We start from the raw sequence: 24,570 nt of genomic DNA on the forward strand, positions 1-24,570 counted from the left end.
GGCAAACGGAATGCAGATTTTTTTGTCGGCTTTTAAGAAGTTTTTTTCTTTTCATTCAAACCATTTGTTTGCATAACATTGGTTTATTTTCCATTCCGTTTACTTGCATACCTGCCGCATTGATTCCATTAACTTGGCCATGTGCATATGGTATATAAGTAGGTGCTCTGTGAATTTTCACAACTCATTTCATCAATTTGCGCACCAGGCCCAGTGCAGCCAAAGTCGAGTCAAATTTGACAAATAGCTGAAGCTGAAGCTGGAAGCACCTTCGCCCACAAGTTTTTCCCCCACAAGTTCGTATATGCGCAGTATTTTCCACACAAGGTTATAGTTTTTTTTCTAGTCAAATTCTAGAGTCAGGTACTCTCGAATATGGCAGCCTGCCAGCACATGCACTTCAAGTTTGCAGCTCCACGCTGTTTGATAAACGATTCGAAATTAACTTTGCCTTGCAATGAGCTTCCGCTCCTTCTTCTTTTTGCCAGGATCCATACAGGATCTGGCCGAAAAGTTTCCTTGGCGGCGTTGTGGCTTGGCTTAATCAATTGAATGTGTCAGCAGCACATGAGCTGGTCTATTGAGAGAGCGAGAGTAGCAAATTGATGGAGCACATCCTTGCCAGCCAGTGAATTTGGTAAATATCTTCATAATATTTTCTAAGACACATAAAGTTCGCCTCCATTCGAGCAGATCATCTTGCGGATATTCAAATTTATTCAATCAAATTAGATAAGTCAAATCAGCCATATATCAGTGTTACTCCTACCTGTGAATGGAATGGGGCACAACACACGCACACACACACACACACATGCTGGCAGCTGAAAAATTTGGCTGTCCAAAAAGTTTGCTAGATTAACTTTTCAGCAACTTGGCTCGTTGGCTGCTGTCAGCTTAATGAAATTTTCTTTCATATTTTCTTGTGCCCCAGCCACTTTTTGCCAATACTGGCCATTTTTTCAAGAACGCGGTTCTGGCTACTTTATTTTTTTGGGTGAAAAAGCCGCTCACATTAATTTATTTCCTTATTGACATTTTTATACTCACTTACTAGTTGTGGCGCGGCTTTTGGCAATTGGCAGCTGCATTGTCGTTTCTTACGAAAATGCCAAAAGTTTTCGCGCCCATAAATTGTCACAAAGTTCGCGGTCACACTTAAGCATTTCACACAGCCGAAATCAGTGAATGCACTGGGAAAAAAAGCACAGAGAGTACAACAAGAAAAAGCATAAGAATATGCTTCGTAATATTTTGGGGATATGTCTAGAACCTAAAGAGGTAAAAGTTATTTTCTATAATTTTTATATATTTTTTAGTAATAAGAATATGAGCTGCAACTATTTCACAAAACAGAAAACTGAGAACATAATCAAACAAGTTGTAAAAGCAAAAAAAAAGGTATTCAAATTCTATTTATTAGCTTTTTTGACTGATTTTTTTCGAGTGCATATTCCTGGGCAGCTTCTGTATTCGCCTTTGCCTATTTTGATTATGTTTAGTTTAATGTTGTTGGCTGGCAAGTGACCCCGTCACAAGTCACTTACATAGATGGTCAGGAGGAGCGAAGGCAGGCAGATGTTGGGCCTGCTGATGTGGATGATGTTGATGTTGATGTTGTTGGCTATTCTAGCAGCTAGCTAGCTATTCTTTTTATTGTTTGCTCAAAATTGTCATCAATAATAATAAAAGTACGACAGCGAGAGGGAGAGAGAGAGCAGGGCCAACAATGGGCCAGGAATCGGGATGCTGCCAGCTTGGCAGTTGTGAGATATATAATAAATGTTGCTTCTAGTTTTATTCCTACAGCCACTTACATAGTACATACATACATACGAATATCTGCTGTCCAACTCACTCGTGTGCGTATTAATGTGTGTTGTTCATGGAATACACTTTTGTATTCATTCGACCGCAACTAAAAATGTTGCCCATAAACTTTTCCGTTGCTCTTTTATGTATTTCTTATTTATGTCCAAGTTTTCCTTTTCGTCCTGTGCGCTGAGTCCTCTGTGTGCTGCTTGTCCTTTCCAGGGACTGCTCACTTGGCGCATTGTGACTGCGTCAGGATTAACACTACGCTGCCGGCGGAGGTGTTGTCCTGGCGACTTTCACCACTGATGGCCATACAATTCGCAGCGAAATTCGCTTTATATGGTTTTTTATTAGCGTTGAATTAAATTGAGCGACGCATCGAGTGGCCCAGTGGACAATTCCAGGACATTCTGACATCCTGCCATCCTTGTGGCCAGTCTTTTGATGGAAATTGCTAATGAAATAAGTTTTTAGTTGTGAGTTTATTTATTTCGTTGACTCTGCCGCTTTCTTCGTCTTATTTATTTATTCGACTCGGGGCCAGTCGGTGAGGTGTGACGGTTTTGGTCCTGACGATGACGAAGCTACTGAATACCATCTATATCCGGCTCGAAACTTGCTCCATTAATTACTGTCACCGCGTCCCGGCTCAAATGCGGCATCTCTTCTTAGCCACTTCCACGGCACTTCGAGCCCGGTTCGTAAATCAGTGGACATGGCTAATTGAATGAGAGCGCTAAGCGCGGTGCACTGCACATCGAGCACTGAGTGGGAATCAAATGCTGACCACACTGCCACGTGGAGCACTCGGGGTAATCTGGGTGGCTGTATGCCTGAATGGGGGTGTACTGTACTGTATACACCTACCCATGGACTACCAACGACTTCCTTGCCACAGGCACTGCCACATCCACTGACCAATGATCTGTTAAGTTGCTAAAGTCTGTCGTGAAAAAGCGAGGCATCAACAGCATGACCACGAAGTGAGTAGAATAGATTTCACTGCCCTCTCCATATTTTTTTTTCACACTGAAATAAGTAATTTCTAAGAATTTATAGATATATTTTATACGATTTTTAAAAGATTATTTGACATACATATATTTATCTTAGCTTTATCCAAAATATATAATATATATTTAACTTGCTTTTTTGATTGCTCATTTTTTAAAAGCTTTTTACAGAAGTCTTCTGTGTATATATGTATTATTTATTTAGCACTTCAGCTGACGTATTAAACTATAATTTTATAATTATTAATTTCCAACGCAATATAATTGCCTCTGTGCAGCAGTGCATTTGTCACTTATCAACGGCCATTGCAATATATCATCTTGATTTAATGCGACCCGAACCCTAATTAAATTCACTAATTGGGCTAGATGTTTAAAATCAATAATTATTCTGCAGAGTTAAGTTTGCTTCTTTTTTCTTGTGTGCTGTGTATAATGCTGCAATTGCAGTTTCTCTGATAGATTATGGGTGCTCCAGTGGGTGGAATCGAATGGAATGGAATCGAATGGTATGAGTTGGTTTCTCGAAGGAGCTGCGTGGCAAGGTGAGGCATGTTCAATTACTTTGAACAACTTCGAACAGCGGCAAGGCCATGTCTGTGGCAAATGCAAAGTGCTCGGGAACTATGCCATCGCCGGGGGCAATCCACGCCCCAACTCAAGTTTGTTGGCCGACATCGATGATTATAAGAAAAGTTCTTAGTTAGGGGGAGGTGGGTAGAGGATAATGCGAAGGCTACACGGCAACAAAAACTATCATTTAAATGAGTCAAATAGTTATTCAAGTCTAGCAAACTAAGGCGAGAAAAGAAAATTTAACTCTTAAGTTTAATAAACTCAATTTGTTATGCAGCTGCCAACGGTAAACAAGTCCGCACTTCATTTCAAAAGAAACCCATTTATTATATTATTTTTTTGACCAAATAAATATGTACAAATTGTATATCATGGCATTTCGTATTTGGTTTCATTAGAAATTTGCTTTATTAAAGCATATTTCCATGCGCTCAATTTGAAGGCCTTCGCTGTTTGGCATTTTATATAGAAATGTATTGTCTCGATTGCACGTTTTTAATGAGTTTTATTTTTGCTTTTCCTAAAATTAGTCCGTCCGCTTAGCCTTGACCAGAATAAAATACGCCACTGCATTTGAATGTCGTAGCTTTTCCCACAAATGAGTTTTCCATTTCCTCGTTGCGGTTAACTGCACTTCTTAGAAATTTTCAGTCGCAGTTGTTATGTGCGATTCAAATTGATTCCGAGATCCTTGAGAGTTGACGAGTTTTAGTTTATTCCAATTGCGTTCGCTCTTAAGAAAACTTTCGAGGGGCAGACTTTAAGAAGCAAATGCTTTGGCCCCGCTTTCTCCACAGATAAAGACGGCTAAAAAAAAAAACGAGCTCAGAAATTCCATTAACGTCAGTGCAAAGCGACCGTCCGAAGGATAATGGGTCAGGCCGTGAGCCAAGTTGGCTGCTATATAGAAGATGGGGGTGCATCTGGAATGGGCAGAGCCAGAGATAGTGGAAAAAATCCGTATTTAAATTTCTTTTACAATAATATTTACCTACAATTCCCGCTTCGACACCTAGCTTCCGCACGAGAGTTACGCTGCTCCGTCTGCCCTCCATTCATTCTGCTCCTCATCTTCCTTCCCTTCCTGCTCCTCATCCTGCTCCTTGTGGACCCCATCCGTAGTCTCCTGGATCACCAATAGAGCGGGTGTGGGGAATTGGAAACCCCGGGGGTGAGCCACTTCCGTGTGAACTAATTCCCTTGCACTTCTGCTTCCGCTTTTTTCTATGTGGATCTATAAGTACAGCAGAGGCCATTGCAATAGCATCTCAAGCATTTCCCGCTTTAACATTTATTTTATGCAGTATTGCAACGCAAGCTGAAAACTTATTTCATCAGTTTTAACTTTTAAAATTTTTTTGTGGATTTTCATGTTTAATATATGTTGTATGTAAACCTATTTATCGGAATGTTTTCTCTATTTTTAACAGTTTTTTGTCCCAAGTTTTACAAATATACAGAGATATACAGAAATAAATCTGCTCTTTGATTGCAGCCAGCATTGTAAATTGATGTGTACGTACAAAACTCTGTCTTAATTCCCCCCACCACCCCCGTTACGCGCTTTTTCTTAAGCACCACGCCCACTGCCGCCCACTTTTTATTGTTATTGTTTGTAATTGAAATGGTGCAAACGTACAAGCGATAAAATGTAAAACCAAACGCAAGTCTCGACTCCGGATTTTCTCTGGGGATGTGGGGCAGTGTATGCAGTGTATCCACAGTACGGGGGGCGGATGGCTCGTGGGGGCGTGGCACAGTCAGTCATCGCCATCCATCGATTGCTCCATTTAACAAATTTCGATTTCCGCATCAGATTTTCGCCCCATAGCGACTTCCTGTGCGAAGTTCTCCTTCGGTTTTTATCGCTCCTCCTATTTTTTTATTATTTTTTTTTTTTTGTGTTCACCCTCGGCGATTCGAAGACCAACTTGCGGCTTTATTGACGCAGCGAATATACATACATAATTTTTGCTACTGCTACTGTTCTCGCTACTGTTTTCGCTACCATCGCTGCATTTTTTAATTATTGAAATTCCGTGTAATTTGAATACCTTGAGGCATTCGTGGCGTGGCGTGTGGAGAGCCATCAGTATTCGATTGACTTTAGCGCTTGGATAACTGCATTAAGCGTCGATTGAATTTAAGATTTCCTGATGGCCTCAAATTGGCTATTACCTGGATATTTTTTCTCTGTTTCTTGATTGCAAATATTGTGCACCGGTTTCTGTGTTAAATTCTGTGAATTGCTGCATATGGTGGGGGCCTAACCTTAAACGTGGGGTATCTAAATTATACTCGGCGCAACAAGACAAGGAACTTTTCAAAAATGTCACTCTGTGTCACTGCTGGTGTTTTTGATACTCTATAAGAGGGTATTACGCATCTGAAGTGTATACTGAAGGTATTACAGATGAGACATACAACATAAAGTCTAATAAATGTCACTGGTTTAAGTTTCATGTACCTATATTAACATGACTTTTATGTAAAGCCTATCTAAGGATACAATTCTGAGGTTGATATAATTTAATTAAATATTATGTAAAATAGAAATAATTTATTGAAGAGTATTCCTAGCCTGTGTATCCTTAGGCCACCCATTGCAGCTTGATTCATGGCAATTTCAAAACGAGATTGTGCTGAAGAGTGCTACAATTGCCCCACAACAAGGACCTTGCTTATGCGCACATAATTACAGACAGCTGGCACCGAAAAGAAGCCACAATGCTCACAAAAACACAGATAAATAGTGGCTGTCCTGTGCCCGTGGCGTTGGGCGTTGGGGATATGTGGCTGGGGTTTTTGGGGAGCAATCGGAGGGCCGACAACTACAATCATTATTATGCAAGTTGCACTGGAAAGGGAGCCAGAAGACAATTGCAGGAGTAGAAGTCCTGTTCGCCGCACCAGAAATGGCCAGAGTCGTACGGAGTGTACGGAGAATGCTGAATGCAGAAGGCTGAAACTCACGCCGGTCCACAATTATACGCCCCGGGTGGCCAGTGGCAATCCTCAGACACGAATGCACGCAATCACCAGCTCATCCTGACGGGCAAGTGAGTGTGCGAGTGTGTGTGTGTGTGGGGCCAAAGGAGCTGCAGGACCTTTTGGGGCGGCATTTTTAAATCGTGGCCAACAGGCTTGTTTGCCGAGCGGCGAGAAGAGGGCTAAAGTTCTGTCTCGAGTGCAAACAGCGCGTCACGCATGTGGGTGCGGGTACCATCTTCCCGGGAAACTCGTGAACTTGGTGGTGGTTTTGCGAGGATGCCGTAGATGCCGTGGATGCCAAGACGGTGGACGGGACGGGAGAGGACTGGGTGGGTGACGTTTTAATTTGTCCTATGAAAATATTTGCACACGACTTGCAGCTACAGATGTAATTGAATTAAAATCTCGTCCGCCGAAAGTCGTGTGTGCCCCGGGGGCAAGGGATTTATTTTGAGGCACATGATTGCCGCCACAGCATTGGCAGGCTGATTTTCCAACAAACTGGTTTTCCACTGCCCACCCGCCGCCGGGCTAAACAGTTTCAATTTCAGTTGCCTTCGCCGCTGGGCAAAAAGTGAAAGTTTGGCCACTGCGTGTGGGATTAAAACGAATTTTCGACTAAGCGGGAAATCAACGGCAGCTACACAAGCGCCCTGCGGCCCAGCAAGCATTTGCAATATTATCTGGAAATCGCCGCCATCACAGGACGAATATCATCAACAAATCCACACCCACTCATCGCCACAAAACGCAGTTCCAGCGAAAGATAAACTCTTCAAGTGGCTAATACGCCTCCTGTGCCACCCACACTCCAAATAGTTGCGAGATCTTAATTATTTGATTAAATGTTGAGCCCCCGTTGTTTGCGCTCTCGTCGCATGCATATCAAATTAAAATATTAAAATGTATTCAATGCCGAAAAGCCGACTTAATTCAATTTCGAAAATATGCCGTCCACCTGATAACAGGGAGGAAAACAGCGGGAAAAAAGGGACACTTTGCTGAGTTCAACGATGCGAAGTGTGGATACCCTGACAGGACTTGAATAACACCAAATATTCTCGAAACTGTGAAATATTTAGCTTCTACTTCAAGAAGAGATAATTTAACTTTAGCCAAACAAATCAGACATTATCGTTACCCTGATTACTATACTTATACATAATTCAACTCAAGAAATAAAGATTATCTTATATTATAGTGTGTTTCTTGACTGCCATACAAACACCTTATTCAAAGTAAACATACCCCTTAGAAAGTACAAAAAAGAAGTGTCTGTGATTTGCATAAAATTGATAAACAATAGCTGACAACGGCGTCTCGTTTCATTGTTTTCGATGGGTCCCGCCAGACTGATAATATGCCGGCGATTTGCAAAAGGATTAACTCATTCAAGTCGGAGCAACGTGAACAAATTGAATGGGGCACCAGGACTACAGAGTAGAGTCCTGGACTCTGTGCTCCGTACACCCACAGATCCTGCAGGTTTGTTTGTCTGCCAGCTGGCCAAGTTGGACTGCCAGATAATGCGGATGCGGTTGAGGAGAGAACCCAATGCCGCTAGGTAATACGAGTGCCTCATCAGAAATGTACGGGCACAACTTTAATGCCGGCCTGATGCCTGATGCCTGATGGTTGATTTCTGAAAACTTAATTGCAAAAGGTGAAGCAACTCGCATTACATATTCCCTTGCAGGCAATCCCGGAGCGAACCCAAACTCCCTAAAATGCCATAGCTCCGGCTTGGACTTGGGCTTAAATCGGATTTAGCACTTTGTTGGCTAACCAGAATTCGTAATGCAACGGAGTCGTCCCACACACATTACCTTGAATAATTTCATACGTAGTTTAGTTCGGTGCAGGGCAGTGGCCATAAATATGCAATAACGTGACGCAAATGAATCCACGCCAAGGTAAATTCATGACTGTACTTTTGCAGCACCACCTACGTAATGTGTTTACACGCATACCTAATTCGGTGATTAATAATTCAGAAATTGTATGAAACGTTAACGTGTATGCTGAAGTCTATTAAATGTTCGAGTGTCTACGCTTACCAAATTTTGTAAACTACTTTACTTAGAGTAAAATAGGCGCAAGAGTGTATTAAATGAATTAAAGCTATGAATTGATTGGTTTTGAACGTATAAGAATGCGATTTGCATAGATCGAGTATTCCGTGAGCATTGCCACGAATTCAAGACGCATAAACCTGCTAAACGACTGTTCGCTTTTGCAAAGTTGTGCAGATTTATTGGCAGTCTTAAAAAAGCACAGATACTATTACTGCAGCTCGTAAAATAGCCGTGCTCAGTTATGAACCGAAAGTAAAGCGAAACCGAAACTATACGAAAACCGAAGCACTGTGGTTCCTGGCGGTGGCAAACCACCCCCCACCCCAATCCCCCCCAGAAACCACAGTCCAGTAACTAGAACTTGAACCCAAAACCAGGACCATGACCAGGACGCAGAGGTTTGGAGGTACATATATATAGAGGTACAGAGGTAAATGCTGAAGAAGGAGCAGCGCTCCACGTTCACTTTGCCATCAATCCGAAATGGTGACAATTGGCAGACAAGGCGAGCGGAATCGAAATGGGAATGAACATGTGGCAGAGCGACTGACAACAGAAATGGATGAAAAATACCAGTATATTCAAATGATTTGCCGTCTAGCAGTTGGGGTAGTGGAGATTGGAATTTGGGTGGATTGAGGACTCCAGAAGTCGCAGTTCATGTCCGCTCTCCACCTTTCGTGGGGTTGGAAATAATTTTCGAGAGATTTACATAAATACACAAGTTAAATGCACATTTAGCATTTTGAATTTGTAATATTTTTGCAGTTTACTTCTCGAGTGTACACGGCATACCTCTCCACCTATATCTCTGCCGTTATACACTATGCATATATACATATACATATATATATATCGCTTTAGACCCGACGAGTATTTTGCTTTTTTTGTGTTAGCTTAACGGCTCGTTTCATGGCATTGTCGGACACGTTGTGGAGGCGTGCAAAAGCAAAAGGTTTGCCGGATTGACGGAGCTCCGGACTGTTGGTAGTGGGCCAACCTGGTTGACCTGGCCAGCACAGCACCATCACCATCGCCGTCAACGTCACCATCACCATCGCCGTCTGTGCGGCAAATATATGCCACATAAATTGTGCAATTGTTGTACAAGAATGGGATTGGGCATGGTAGTCGGTACTCTGCCTTTGGCCCAATCCAGCTTCACGGCAAATATGCTGTGCCACTGCTGTTTGCCTAATGAAAATCGTTGTGATTGTTGTCACAGCAGAAGCAGCACTAGGAATAGCAGCAGGAACAGCATCCAGAACCCAGCACCCAGTTCCACCTAGAGTCCTGAGTAGTGGCACCACCAAGCCCTACTGATTTGGCTGTACGACATGGCGTATGAATTTTAATATTTAGACCAGGACTGGGCAGGTGGCTAAGCCAGAGTGGCTGGCTCATAGGTAGATGGCTTTGCATTCTTATGCTCTCTCGTCTATTCATGTGCCAGCAAGTTTATAAAAATATTTCCATTTTGCTTACACTGCAACTACAAATGTCACAATGGGAAGTGCTAATCCTACTTCGTAGGCATAGTGACAAGAGAAGTAGCTCACATATTTATACCATTTATTTATAGCAATCCCTTAAAAAAGCTCTTTACATAGCTGTCATAATATTTGTGTTCCTAAGCTTGTTATAGAATAATATAGTTTAATTTTAAAATCTTGCCATAGCACAAACTTTGACCTACAAATTCCAAGTAGTAATGGACTTAAGTAGTTTTGCATTTCAAATAAATGTACTTTTTCTTTCAAGTGCTCGGAGACACCCTTTGCTGTGACAACCCCTGACCAAACTGAAACACCCATCTACCCTTTCTGACTGTTCTTTATTATGCGCCGGTTGGAATTCCTTTTTTTTTTTTATACTCGTATATTTATTTTTTGCCGCTCGGGCCGCTTTGTGCTGCTGTTGTCCTGCCTGAACTGTTTTTGTATTGTCATCAGCAACAAAACTATTTATCTATTCACTGCCCTTCCTTTACGTGCTTCGCTGTGCTGCGTCCGCTGCTTTATTATTATTATTATTATTTTTATTATTTGAGCAGCTCTATTTCCATCCCCCCCAGTTGGATTCTGTTTGTGGTGGTGCCAGGAGAACTGGAGACGCTGGAGAACTGAAGCACTGGGCTTAGCCTTCACCTTTTTGCGCTGAGTGACCAAGTTATTAATATTTATCCTCTCGCTCTGGAGGTCACTGAAATGATTTGCTAAAAATGTTATTGAAAATTTCATTGCGTCGAGCATTGTCTGTCTGGCTCTCTGCGTTTGCCCAGCCAGCGGGATTGGGTAAGAACTAAAGAACTAAAGAAGTAAAGCTAGTTTAAAACTGGAACAAGATTGTATATCCAATGGCCATTTGCCTTGACGCGCTGGCCTTGCCATCAATCAATTGGGTTTCTAACCAAAACTGAACCGAAAACGGAGTGCTCTGTTAATGTGCCGAAAACGGAGCTCCAAACTCGGAGGCATATTTCATGTGTTTATCAATGGTGCCCTCTGTTTTGGTCATCCGTCTAATAAGAGAGAGAGCGATGCTCGATGTTCGACTGGAGGCCAGGATTTATGTGGCCGCTTTGGCCAGGGCCATTCCTCATGTCCTCGTGTGTGGGTAAATATTATTTCAGTAATTAGTTGAGCCCCAAAAGGAGCCCTAATACGAGTAGATAACTAAATTACACAGTATGGCCTGCGTCGATAGCCAAGGAGTCAAGGGGCATTTTACAAACTACATTTCTTTCCATTTACCTGTGCGTTGGCATTGGGAAATCGACATGCTGTGCCTGCAGGTTTCGGTTATCCTTTCTGCAGTTTGCTTTCGTGTGTGTGCCTGTGTGTGTGTGTATATTATTCTTTCCCATTAGACATCGGTTAGCTCCACCCACATTTTGGGCAATTATTTCAATTGTTCTGCTCCAACTGACTTGACTTGACCACTCGCCCAGCCCAATGGGCTGTGGCTAGATGCCTTTCCTCTGGAGGCAACTATTCTGGATTTGGTTATTTGGGGACTTGGAGATTCGGGGATTCGGGGATTGTGTGTGTGTGTGTGTTTCTCGGTGTGCGGCTTGGCCTATTGTCCATTGTCATTTCAATTTGGGTTTGCACAAAACTGCAAACTGCAAACAGCAAGCTGCATCGATGCCGATTCCGATTTGGATATACAATACTTTCGGTTTAGCTGGCAAGTGGCTACCCATTCTGGGCAAACACCCCGCAAATTACTTTGCAATTTGTTCTCAAGCTTTATTAAATTTGCCTCCGATATGCACATGTGCAAATTGACACTGAAGGCACATACGTACTGGTGCTGGTGGTACTCATAACAAAATGTTTGATATTTTGCCAGAGTCAAGCGATTTTGCAGCATTCTGGCCCCACCCACTTGATTTCCATGAACCATTGACTGTGCTTTCCTTATGCCAATTACTAATCCAAAACTATAACCACATCCACTCACATCCTTCTACTTCACTCCCATTTTGCCTTTGATGCAATTGGCAAATTGAAAATTGGATTTGCCTAACTCGAAATGCAACAACGGCAATCATCAAATCGACGATGTTTGGCTGAATGTAGAATTTAGCCAAAAGTTTTCCAGCAATTATAACTTTGAATCGATGCGAGGCCAGAGGGTATAGGGCTGAGATGGTATAAGTACTGAGTTTCCCCCCCCCCAGGCATTGTATGAACTTACATAATTAGCCAGCTGTTGATGGCTGGGACATCGTGTAAAATAGCGAAAGATTAAATCATTCCGACACAAACCAATGCTAGATGGGCTGTGTATATTGGTGGGTAAATGATTTTTGGCCCCGCCAGCTGGCATCCAACGGCCTGGAAACCAATACCAAAATACCAACAACAGAACAGCGTCGTTAACTTTTAATTAATATGCAAATTTCGTTAATGTGTACACATTATACAAAGGCACCATCCTTTCGTCCTTCCCCCGAAAGGATCTCACAACATTTCTGGTCCGAACAACAACGGGCTGGAAAGCAGAAACGAACTGAATGGATTTGGCCAAATTTGCATGCGATATGTGGAGGCGACCTCAATTTGTTCCCTTCGAAACCGGAACATTCAACAAACAGAATGAATATGAATATCTGGCAAACACGATTCAGTCGCGCCGTGCGAATCATTGGCAATTTAATAAGCAGTTTGGCCGTGTCATTAGCATGTAGACCGTCATTAGTGCAAAGTATTTCAATTAGTCGCCGGAACACACATGTTAAACTGTAAATATTAGTCCTTGCAGCCAGCAATCAACGATTTTTATATGATGTGTGGATATTGCTCTGAAATTATAGGTTAATTTCACTACTTTTTAATTTCTGAACTTATAATTTGATTGCCTTTGCAAACAGCATACAAAACTAGCAACTAATACTCCAAGAATTATCGTTGAATTATTGCTTTTTCCCTTATTTAATGGACTTTCTTCATAGTACGCATACAAATACAATCTTAATCAAATATTTACCACTGCGTAACATCGAACTGCTCATAATTTTTAGCGTTATTTCTGCGAAATTAATTTCATTTTATCTTGAAGCGCGTTTCCGTTGCAGTCGAGAGAAATGAGAGGCGCCTTGACCACAAAATTACGTGCTGCGCGCTATCAACGTTGCAAAGCTGGGCAAGAACAGGAGGCAAGGACTCGCGGACACCTGGACATCCGGACATTGGGACATACGGACATTGGGACATACGGACATCGGGACATACGGACATCGGGACATACGGACAGCAGTGCAGATACGGACAAGGCGAACACATGCGAATACATATTTCCAATTAAGGTCGCTCGTGCGCCATACGGTAAATTAAATTGCGCGATAGCCGCGCATGCAAACGATGCGTACTTAAGTGCCGCTCGCCGACGCCAAGCCAAGCGGTTCAAATTGAAAATAAAAATGAAAATAAAAGCAATTGCGATTCATAAAATAATAAATATAAAATTGATTTACGGCCCGCGCATTCAGCAAAGTAAAGTGAGCGAAACTCGCAGAGAAAGCGAAAATGCGCCATGCATTTCCTTGCCGCCAACAAGTGAGAGTGAGCCATCAGGATGCGTCAGGATGCGTCGGGAGCAACAAAGGCGGCAGCAAAGCAGAGATGGCACCGAAAAAGTCGATGTCAAACGCAGCCGTATGCCGCAATAAATTTGCACCGAAATGATTTTTATTTTAACGTCATTGTGCGCCGCTTGACAGACAAGATGAAGTCGTTGCAGGATATTCTGGGCTCAAGGATACCCACTACCCAATGAACGATTGTCTGTTTTCCACACGAAACTTTACTATCTACAAAGCAAACCAAAACTAACATTTTCTATAACTTAAAATATATATATTCGTAAGATAAATACTTGTTTATTTACCAAGAGACTCAATTTGCAGACTCAATTTTCAACATCCCAATACGCCCGTTTCTTTTAAGAGTGTAGCGTGATAAAGTGAGGTCAGGACACCTTGCCCCGCCCATCACTCCGCTGCAGAGATTGCAAAATATTTGTCATAATACATTTAAGTTCAGTGCGAGCAGAGATTATTTCCCTGTTTCGGTTTCTGTTCTGATTGACACATGTCAGTGCTATGGACTGGACTGGAAGCTGGGAGTCAGGAGTTGGAAGTTTGGGAGTCGATGGAGCTTGCTCCATTTGTCGAGGGACACGGAGACCCACACACCCACGATTCTGTTGTATCGATGGGCTGGGCAATTTTTTATTCAAAAGGTAGCTGGTGGAGCATCAAATAAATAATTGTTTGGCATGCTGGCCATCGGAATGCTGGGCTGCGAAAGTCGGAAAGGCAGAGGTCCTTGTGCCGCGCATGCCTTTGCTGCATTATCACACATCCTGTCTAGCCTGAACGGATTGGTGGAGTGTTGGTGGTGTGGGCGTGGAAGAGGTCCTGTCCGGCAAGCAAATGATAAATGATTGCCATAAATAAATGCGTTACTGGCAAGGCCGCCTTTTAATCGCTTGGCACATTTTATATTTCTTTAACATTAATCATTCGCCGTGATTTTCGCTTTCCCTTTTACCTTTTGCTTATAGACCTTTCCATATTTTAATATTTTTATTTTCTTTTTTTTTGGAAACATCACCTTCCATTCGTTTGGCTTTAATTTATTAAAAAAGTTGTGGAACCCCAAGACGTTTGGGTATTGATAAACTTTTTGTGGGTACCGAGACATTAATTATGCATCAGTAAATCGGACAGGAACCCATAATAAATATAATAATGCATTTGGCCTGCTGTTAAATTAATGCGTTTGCCATATTAATATTTGATGCAATTTTGTCCTGATTACGGGCTGCATGTATTTATTGTGGTTAATTTTGATTTAACTGTGCCGGTGGCTGGGTGCTGGTATTTTCCATTCAGCAGGGGTAGTTTCGTGTCCTTCGAAGGGGAAATCCAATCGCTGGCTACATGTTGCTAGGCAATTTCGTCCTTTTTCGGAGTAAAATGTTGAGATGGCGGCGAAAATATTCCATTTCAAGACATCCTTTTCAATCTTTTTAAATAACTACGCCAGATAATTACATTTTATGGCTCGTCGTGTGTGTGGTAATTACAATTACTGTTTTAATTAAAAGTATATATGTTTTGTGTTTTTTCAATACTTTCGATGCTGGGAAATTGGTCTGACCGTAATCAGAATTTAAATTGGCGTAAGCTACAATCTGCAAATAATTTACGAGAATACCTAGTCGGGCCATTGTTGTTTCATTAATATTAATACAACATTTTACAGGCCATTGACTACTTATTTAATTGTAATTTGCGCAATTCCGCATTCACCGAACGGCCATATACAGATGATGCGGCTTAATAAATGCAATATTTAATCGCTGTGTGGTAATCAACAGTTTGAGGCTCCTGGACAAATTTCAATTTAGCGGGCAGCATATGAAACATAAATAAATTATCGTAGCCACGTCACTCGCCTATTTCATTAAGTTGTTTTATAAGTGCATGCAAACAATTATGAACTTATGAGATAATTAACTGCAAAAACAAAGTCATTTGCATAAGTAAGTCAATAATGCGCGGAGTAATTATAAATTATAACGGATTTCGCTTTGTTTATCTTATGTAATCAGCTTTACGTGCTTAAATAATTAACATTGGATATGCTTTAATTAATTGCGTATGCCAACTACCAGAAAAAAAAAACAAACATTTTATGGTTAATAAAGTCGAGTGTGCTTTGGTACCCAAACAAGCATTCGATGAGTATTAAAACATTATTGTTCTATTATTATTATTATCTTTTTTCCACATTGAGTAAGATCGATTTAGTTTCTTAACCGGGTTATTAGGTTTTTAATGCTTTTGTTTGTACTGCGGACCCAATAAGCCCTTAAACACCATCGAGAGTTCGTTAACAGCAGCGAATGAATCTCATGAGCGAACTGTCATGGGCTGGAAGGGTGCTCCAATCTCCAATGCCTCCAATGCCCCACCTCCGATGGCATCCCATCGGATCCGATCCGATGGCACAGACTGTATTAATGCGCTTCATATGTCAGCAGGGGCCATTCATCATCATTATGCTGATGCCAAATGGGGCTGGCTGCCGGGATGCCTGAATGCTCGTTTGTGCCAAACTGGAAAACAAACATAGCAAATACGAGTATAGTGCTTTATGAGTGAAGCTCATCAGAGCAGCCAGAGAAAAAGGACTTTGCTGCAAGGACTAAGCTGGCAAAGAAAAAGTTTAAATAACTTTTACTCGGTCTCATGTCACAGCATTTAAAATGTACAATCGTCTGGCGGGGAATGTGTATGTAAATTGCTATGAGGGAGGAGAAAGTCTGGTCTGAACCAAAAAAAAAATAAAAAAACAAAAAAAAAAGGAGCAAAAAATAAACCCAACTTACGGTTTGTTGTTATGTGAATACGCTTGTTGTTGTTGGCCAAAACGTTGTTATCAAAACGTTCTCGCTTAAACTTTATTAGTTTGACATGTGTGCTTTTTAGGATTTTAGGCACGTTTGATGAAACGTAATCAAACAAGCCGCAGAACATTATGTCCTCTGTGGATTGCAGTACCTCCTAATGGCCCATTTTAGGGGTATTTCACACAGGCCATACATATTTTTTGATTTTTAGTAGATGTGAGTGGCTTGAACAGATTTCATTCGAGTGATATAAGAATGTCACTTAAGTGTGCAGCATATTTTTCAACAGTACCGTATGCATTGGGTATTCGATAGTCGAGGCAATCAGCCTTGTGTGATGAGACCAGCCAGACGGTCGCATTTTGGGTAAATTTAAAAATGAAAGAGCAATCTGCGGCCCCTTAAGAGCACTTGTGCTAATACTTGCCGTAACTCACGGTACAAGTTGTAAGTAAATGTAGCTTTACGAGAGCGCAGACTGATGCAAAACTTTGCTCGGCGACATGTGAATCCTTTGTGTCCTCGAAAACTGAAACTGAACCTCCAGCTCCGGCAAACGATGGCAGGGCAATAGTTAGGGCTCAGCTGGGTTGGTTGGCTGGGAAGTGTGTCGTTCTCGCACGCTGAACATTTTAATCGGCAGGAAATGATGTGAAAAACTTTTTAATCCCTTTAAATGGCAACTTTTCAATGCGCGTAGAAGTGCAGAACGTTAAAGCGTTGCCCCAGCAGGGAAAGCGGGGAATAGCTGCGAAAGCTGGAAAAGCCGGAAAAGGGCTTAAAGCCAGCAAAAGTCGTGAAACTTAATTATCCAGCCAACCAGCCAGCCAGCCAGCCACTCAGGTGTGAGTGTAGCAGTTAATTTAAATGCGATTTAAAGGCGTATTTATTGTCGGCATTTGACTTGCGCCAAGCAAATTTAGTGCTTTGCGTATCTAAGATGATAAATTAAATTTGCAGCTGCCTAAATCTTCAAAAGGCTGCTCCTTCCAGGATGTATGCATATAGTATATGTGTGATTATTCCGACCGATAAGCACCTGCAAATTCATAATTCAGATAAGTGTCGCTGGTCGCCCAAAATTCAACCTGTGCATTAGAGCAACCTGGAGTAGATGCATGCAAATTATGTTAAAGTGGTGCAGCTGGAAGGCAAATCTGTGGCAGGATATGCCGCACATAGACACACCGACTCACCTGGTCGTCCTGCAAATTGCAAATGCGATGTCCGATGCTCGGCTCGAGCACAAATGTGTGTAAAATAATATTTTTGCACATTCTACGCCTTAAAACCATAAAATTGCATAATTTATAAATTTGAATATCTCACACATAAAAGCGAGCCCACAAAGGCTCCAAAAGTGGTATGAATTTATAAGGTTACCGGGCTTAGAAAAAGGGGCTAAGGAAAACTGGTCAAATAGGCAGAGTCAAACGTTATTGCTTCGACCGAACATTTGAAACACACACACACACACACTTTGGCCAGTTGGAAAAGCGAGAAGAGACAGCAGCATTTTTGTTTCAGGTCAGTCAGCAGAATTTGTGGTCGAGCACATGAGAGCATTGTAATTTGGCAACGAAATTTAAAATGTTATAAATGCCTTTTTGCATTTTGGCCAGCACCATAACAACAAGACTGGTCAATATTTATTTGAAATGGAGAATTTCCTCTGCTCTGCTCTGCTCTACTCTGACTGCCAACGAAATCCCATTGACAGTTGATGCTGATTTCATGATTATAGGCCACACTGAGATCCAAAATAATAATTTCTGATTTATGGCTAACCAGCAACCGGGCAGCTCTTGCCAATTTAATTGATTTCTGTCCAGCAAACTGGAATTTGTGGCATTTCTTTCTAATCATTTTCAAGTCCTTGCGGTTGGTTTGCCGTTGCACTTTTGGGCGGGCGTGGTGGCACTAACAACAACTTTGCAGCCCCTGAACTTCCATGTTTATTTTTATCGCACTTCCTTGACGCGTCGAGTTTCAAAGTTTTGCGAACAGACAACTGCGAGGGTTTTTGCCTTCGGTTTGGTGGCGGCAGCACACGTGTAAGCAAAGCACACACATGAGTTTGATTTTTGTAAAGTGCTGTGTGAAAGTTGGCAGGCGGTATGGCATCGTACTAGGTAACCTCGACATGTTTATGAGCATCTAAACTGTGGGGTTCATGGACTCGGGCAGCTAGTAAATTGATACAAGTTTCAGTCCCCTTCGCGTCCATAAATAATAGTTGAAAGCTTTTTTTCTTTCCCCCTTGCTAGGCAATTAACAGTCGCTTTTTAATGTGCACCCATAGATAAGGCCACATACGAGGTAGAATTAATTTTTATGTAATTTTCTATGAGCTCTGTAATCCGTGAACTACTTTCGTATCTACGACCCGCAATTAACAACACCAAATGCATGTAAATAGTAATTATTATTCACTGAGACCATAACAGTAGTTCGTTCCAGTTAGAATTCGTTACATTTAATAATGTTGACACACCACACTGCGTTGCGTAGGGGAGTAAATTAAACAAATATCTCGAATGCCTGGGCTCCCTAATTGTCCGACGGTCATCAACTTGTGGCTGGCTGCCAATGTCCAGATAAAGTGTATGTGGCAAACTATTGTCTCGTCGATCCATGGAGCTGAGTTCCATTCAACTCAGCTCAGCTCAGCTCAACTCAACACGCCTCGACCCTCGAGTGCGTGCTACCGCAAGTATTTAAAATTGTTTTGGTAAGTGCCGGGTTACACCCATTCCCAGCCATTCCCAGTCATTCCCAGCCATTCCATGCCGTACACCTACCTAACCACCCAATAGGCCACCCACTTTTCTGATGGCTGGCAGCGTTTGGCAGCAGGTGATAAAAGTTCAAAGTCATGTAAGCCACGTGGTCGTAGGGGGCTTGGTTTTGGTTTGGAGTGGAGTGGATCGTGGAGGTGCTGAATCTGCTTTTATATTTGAATTTTACCCATCACTTGCACGCAACTCGAGTGTCGGGGCAACAACAAAATGGTTTTCGTCCTGTAGACTCGCTTCATTTTTCAACTCGTTCAACTTGGCGGCTTGTGAAGTTGAAACGTTTCAAGACCAAAGCAAACAGACTGCGCTTTTCTGAGCCCTTTCCATTTCTTCAGGACTAAGTCAATTGTAGGCATCCGCGTTTTTGTTCAAATCATTGAGAGAAAGTTGATTAAAAGCTCTGTCATGCGACATTGTGTTTCTTAAATCTGCATACGCGAAGTAATCAATAGAGGCATAATAAGCACAAGTGAATCTGATAAGACGTCTTTACTTATATACAAATTTTTATACAAAATAAATACACAGTGGCATTTTGTCGCAGTGTAGATTTGTCAGTGAACTAAAAGCGTTTAGCCCCCAACGAAATCACCAGAGGGACGAGTATCCAGGATGAGGTCTTCTGACTTCCCAGGCCGACAGCATTTTCCAGGTGCACTTGCACATAATACACAACGTGGATGAGAGTCTAAGATTTTTGCGCAACGGAATGGGATGCATCCACTGGCGTCGCATCTCTGCAAATTCCTTTCGCTGAATAATGTTGTCCTTATTGCGATCGAAGATGCAGAAAAGCACATCCGTAAGATGTTCGGAGAGGCTGATGCCGGACACCACATGGGCAATGTGTCGCAGCGTTTTGGGTGAGATATCCGCACCGGTGAAATAGTAAAATGCAAGGGCATTGTCCATAACACTCACATCCTGGACAAAGCGAAAGAAGGCCAAGAACTCCTCCAGACTAATGCCACGGTCCAGCTTGCCGAACTTTTCCTTGACTCGCTTCAGGATCTCGCGTCGTTCGCTTCGTGACTTCCTGAAACCCAGCACCACCTTGGCGAAGTCCAGTTCAGAGATCACTGATCTGTTTATTACCAATGGGAATGCATTACGAGTATTAACTGAAAATGGTCATATACCTGGACTCCTTCAAGAGGTTCTGAAACTGCTCCCTATGGATCTCATGGTGCAGGGCTTTTAGAAACTTCAGAAAGTCCTCGATGCTCAGGGTCCTGTTGAGCTGATGCCCGAAGAAGTGACTCTTCAAGTGTGAGTTCATCATGGAGACTTCACCCTGCGTCATTGCCATAAGCACCGTATTCAGTTCCTCGATGGTCACGTCGCCATCACCATTCAAATCGAACAGCTTGAAGCCAATCTGTACATTGCGCTCCGGAATGGAGAGCAGGATGGTCAGGAGCACATAGTCGCTGTAGGTGAGCAAACCACGCTCCTCGATCTGAAGAAAGATGCTATCGTCCTTGACTTTTGGCTTCCACTTGCTGGCCGCCTGCTCGTCCAGGACGTGGAATTTGTCCAGACCCAAGTTGTCTGGCTGCCTCGATCCGGGTTGAATTGATCTTAGGAAATCAGTGGGCGTCATGTATAGTTCCCATTTACCTGATTTATTCCTCATTTTAATGGTGGCAAAGTAGCGAAAAATCTTCGTGGGATGAGCGTACAGTCTCAGTCGATTTTCATACTGCATGATGGTGTAATCGCGAAAGGAATCGGCATGGGAAATCAAACGATTGCGCCTAATTGTTTTTTGACCCTCATCCGTTGAGGAGGCATGAAGAATGGCAGACAATGGCCACTTTTCCCCATTTATGTCACTCAAGAAGTGCGAGAAAATTGCTGATGCCGAACGGGACCATAAAAATATCAATGGCCAGAAGCGCGTCATATTTAGGCTATTTCAAACTATCATAAACAGCGGAAAATTCACGAATGATGGAACTGCGAATTTTGCTAGTGGTGCGGTGTGGAAAACGTTTTATGTTTGCTCAGAATTTGGGTCAATTTTCTTTTTTATATTTTCCTATTTCCCTTTTATGTTTTTGTATTTTTTTTTGTATTTTTATTCAGCCAAAACTTGAACTGATTGATGTTGCCAGGCCTTGGCCTCTTGCTGATTTTTCCGGCCCCTTTCCCTGGATCACACACACACAGAAACACACTCGATGGAAAAGCATTAAAAGTAATCAGGAGCGCAAATGTTTGCACTACGGAAATTCTGGTGTCGATAGTAAGATGGTTAGATGGGTGAGTTGGTGAGATGGTGTTGATGGTGCTGGGTGCTTGGACTTTATAAGGCCCCAGGGAAATTTGCGAACAATAAACTGGGCGGTGCGATGCGATGGCACCACAACCCCCCACAAAAAGTTTGCTTCGATTTGTGTGGATTTCCTCTAATTTCTGCACTGGATTTCTATGCATTTATGGGCGGTCAGCTGGCAATTTTGCCAGCCATTGTACTGAGGTGCTCGGCATATCTGAAAAAGTTGCCCCCAACTTCTTATACTCGGCCGACGTGCGACTGTGAAGGACTCTCGTTGGTAAGTTTCGATTTCAAGGACCTCTCGTTGGCTCGCAAAACTTTCGATGGGTCTTCAAGTCCTGCATTTGGCTAATAAAATGAGGCTAAGACGTGTGAGCTATGTATATTGCTGAATAAAAGGCGTGCAATACAAAAATGTCCAATGAATCATGGCAAATAATTTGTATACAAATTTATACAAAGCCTGTGCAGGAAAAAGCAAAACTAACATATTTATGAATTCTGATTAGGCTTTTATGGGTATATGAATATATTGCATTGCAAAATGCACACGGTATTTAAAAATAATTTTAAATTGCAGCTTTTGTTAAAGGCATCACGGTTTTGTCCTTCTTTAACAATTGCCTTATTTACAATTTCTATAAAAATTAATTGAAGTTTAAACATTTATTTAGGCTTTACTTACACTTCAAATTCCTTTGTTTTAGGCCATATTCACTGCCTTAAAAGGTTTTGTTTTAAACAAATATATATGGCACTAATAAATATTTGCGTTGGCAAACATGTGAGCTGACAAATTTGAAAAAGTATTTGCCTTTAAACAATTTTAGAAAATTAATTTAGGTCTTGATAATGTTCTTTATCTGTTAAATTTTCGATAACATTGTTTCCGAGCTGAATAGACAATATGCAGCAATATTCTAACAATATCTTTTCACAAACGTGATTTGTGATTTGTGTAAATGCTGATTGACAAACGGATTGATTTCGATGCCACGTCCCACATGTTAATTTGGCCATGGTGTTCGGCACTTGATTAAAGCCTCTGTCACTTGCTGCTCCACTTTGCTCACGTAGCCCGCTGGAAATTCCCAGCTGACGGGATATGGGTGTTGGTGAATGGGAACGGAAAAATAGGAATGGAAATGGGAATGTGGCCAACCAGGTGAATAATGCTCGCCGTGGCACTTAAGCCGGGCCAAAAGTTTAGGCTTCCCTTTTGTCAAACGCCTGTCAACCCGATGCTCAATCCTTTTGTCCGTTTCGCTGGCATTCGGGTGTCCTGGCATCGTGGCCTTCTCGCATCCTGACATTTGCATATACATATATGTGAGTGTGTTTGCCTGCTTCCCCCATAAACAACAATCAGACCATAAACAAAGGTGCCGCCAAAGCCAGTCGAGCATTTGTGCGCTGCCGAAAATTAAGTTAAACAAAAAACAGCCGCATTCGCATTCGCAGTGGCAGTGCAGTGAAAGTCAAACGGAAACGGAAACGGATACGCCTCCAGGCGGAATGACAGAAATTGTCACGTTTCTGCCTTTGAGTGTGGGTGACAAATAAGGCTATTCCCCTCCCTTTACACAGCTCCCTTTGCCCACAAACCACACAAACTCACACACATTTTCACACACTTCTGGCGCCTGTTTATTGCTTTGATTCAACATCAATTGTAAACTGCTAGCGTTTGTGATTTGTTGTCATGTGTCACAACCTGAAAATGAAAATGGTGAAAGTGGCATAAATTAGACGGAATTGTGCAGCATACTTAAATGCGTGCCAAATTAATCTTCAACTTATTATGAACACTAAAAAAAACCAATGTTTTTTTTTACAATTCAATTACCAAATGACAGGATTCTACTTTTAAAAATAAGTTTAAATGACATAGCAGCGAACAAAGGATACATTTAGAGTATTAATTATTTGGCCACAACTATTTATCTATTAGTAGCTAATTTAATCAATATTTTTGAAATATTTTTTTCTGTGCTAAGTCCGCACAGCTCTGCATATGCAAATTGCAAAACCGCTTTTGCTATTTGGCGGATTTGTCATGACCACTTGACACACACAGATTTCCCCTTCGCAAATGGCAGGCATTCCGCGAACTAATATGAGCGGCATATGCCAAATGCAGTGGGGTGAATGGGTGGGTGATTGGATGGTTGGGTGTACGAAACTTTCCCTTTCACCCACACACACTTACTTATCGAACTGCTGCACAGTAACGGCTTTCCAATCGGCTGAGCAGAAAAGCCGGGAAATCGGTCGAGGAGTTGTCTTTCTTTCGGCGAATTTCATTCTCGCCCCATTGTTGCCTGCCATTGCATTTCTTTCACTTGCCTGCCCCCCAAGACTTTTAATTTTATAAATTGTCTCGCATATGTGTGTGTTTGTGTGTGCTGGAGGAGTGTGTGTATGCTTAAGTGTGTGTGTGTGCGAGAAGGGGGTTTTCCTTTGTCGCTGGGCTGCCATTGTCGTCAGCTTAAGATTTTGATAAGCCATTGAAAAGTGTGTCTATAAGCACTCGAGCATTCAAGTGTCGCTTGTGCTTTGTTTGCCTTAACTATAAATGGCTTAATAACAGATTTCACAGCGACAGTTGATGTCTTCAGTTCGCCTGGGTTCTTTTTCCCACCCACTTTTCTTTACCCACTTCACTCCGCTTACTATAATTTGTTTGCGTTTGCATGTCGATGGAAAATGGAGAATTATTGAAATTTGAGTGGACTTCAAAGCGATTGCAAAAATCGAATTAGAACGCAGTAGTGGCGAAAGTGGGAAAAATGCTAAAAAATGGCAGAAAAGGAGACAATGGCAAAAGGACTCGCGTCCATGGAGCGTGAATTATGTGATTTATGGCGGCGGCTTGTTTGCCAAACGCTTCCCAATTACATAAGCACTCCCATTCTGGCCTCCTTATCGGGGGATCGCACAGGAAAAACAACCCCACTTCCGAAATAGGCATAGAATATGAAATAAAATTCGCTGGCCATCGTATCGTATGTTAAATGCGTTTGCAAATATGTTTGCCAAGAAACTTTTCGCGAGGGTTTTTTATGCGCAGCGCTTGGAATCATTTTATTTGGCAC

At 42.1% G+C, this 24,570-nt stretch overlaps 1 protein-coding gene across 1 annotated transcript; it reads right to left on the reverse strand.

The window, feature by feature from the left end:
• Positions 1-19,668: 19,668 nt before the first annotated feature.
• On the reverse strand, positions 19,669-21,321 carry LOC6537815 (calcium uptake protein 1, mitochondrial). The gene is made up of 2 exons (XM_002098320.4): positions 20,334-21,321; positions 19,669-20,278 (listed from the first exon to the last, which is right to left on the reverse strand). The coding sequence occupies exons 1-2, from the start codon at positions 21,098-21,100 to the stop codon at positions 19,783-19,785; spliced, it is 1,263 nt and encodes a 420-aa protein (XP_002098356.2). The 5' UTR covers positions 21,101-21,321; the 3' UTR covers positions 19,669-19,782.
• Between the last annotated feature and the right edge of the window lie 3,249 nt (positions 21,322-24,570).

This window comes from Drosophila yakuba, chromosome 3R, assembly GCF_016746365.2.
Source record: "Drosophila yakuba strain Tai18E2 chromosome 3R, Prin_Dyak_Tai18E2_2.1, whole genome shotgun sequence".
NCBI classification, from domain to species: domain Eukaryota; kingdom Metazoa; phylum Arthropoda; class Insecta; order Diptera; family Drosophilidae; genus Drosophila; species Drosophila yakuba.

Excerpts from the sequence above, each read along its gene's own strand:
- LOC6537815 (XM_002098320.4), bottom strand. The coding sequence starts at position 21,100 with ATGACGCGCTTCTGGCCATTGATATTTTTATGGTCCCGTTCGGCATCA. Across the intron at positions 20,279-20,333 it reads AACCTCTTGAAGGAGTCCAG|ATCAGTGATCTCTGAACTGG; the intron begins GTATATGACCAT and ends GGTAATAAACAG.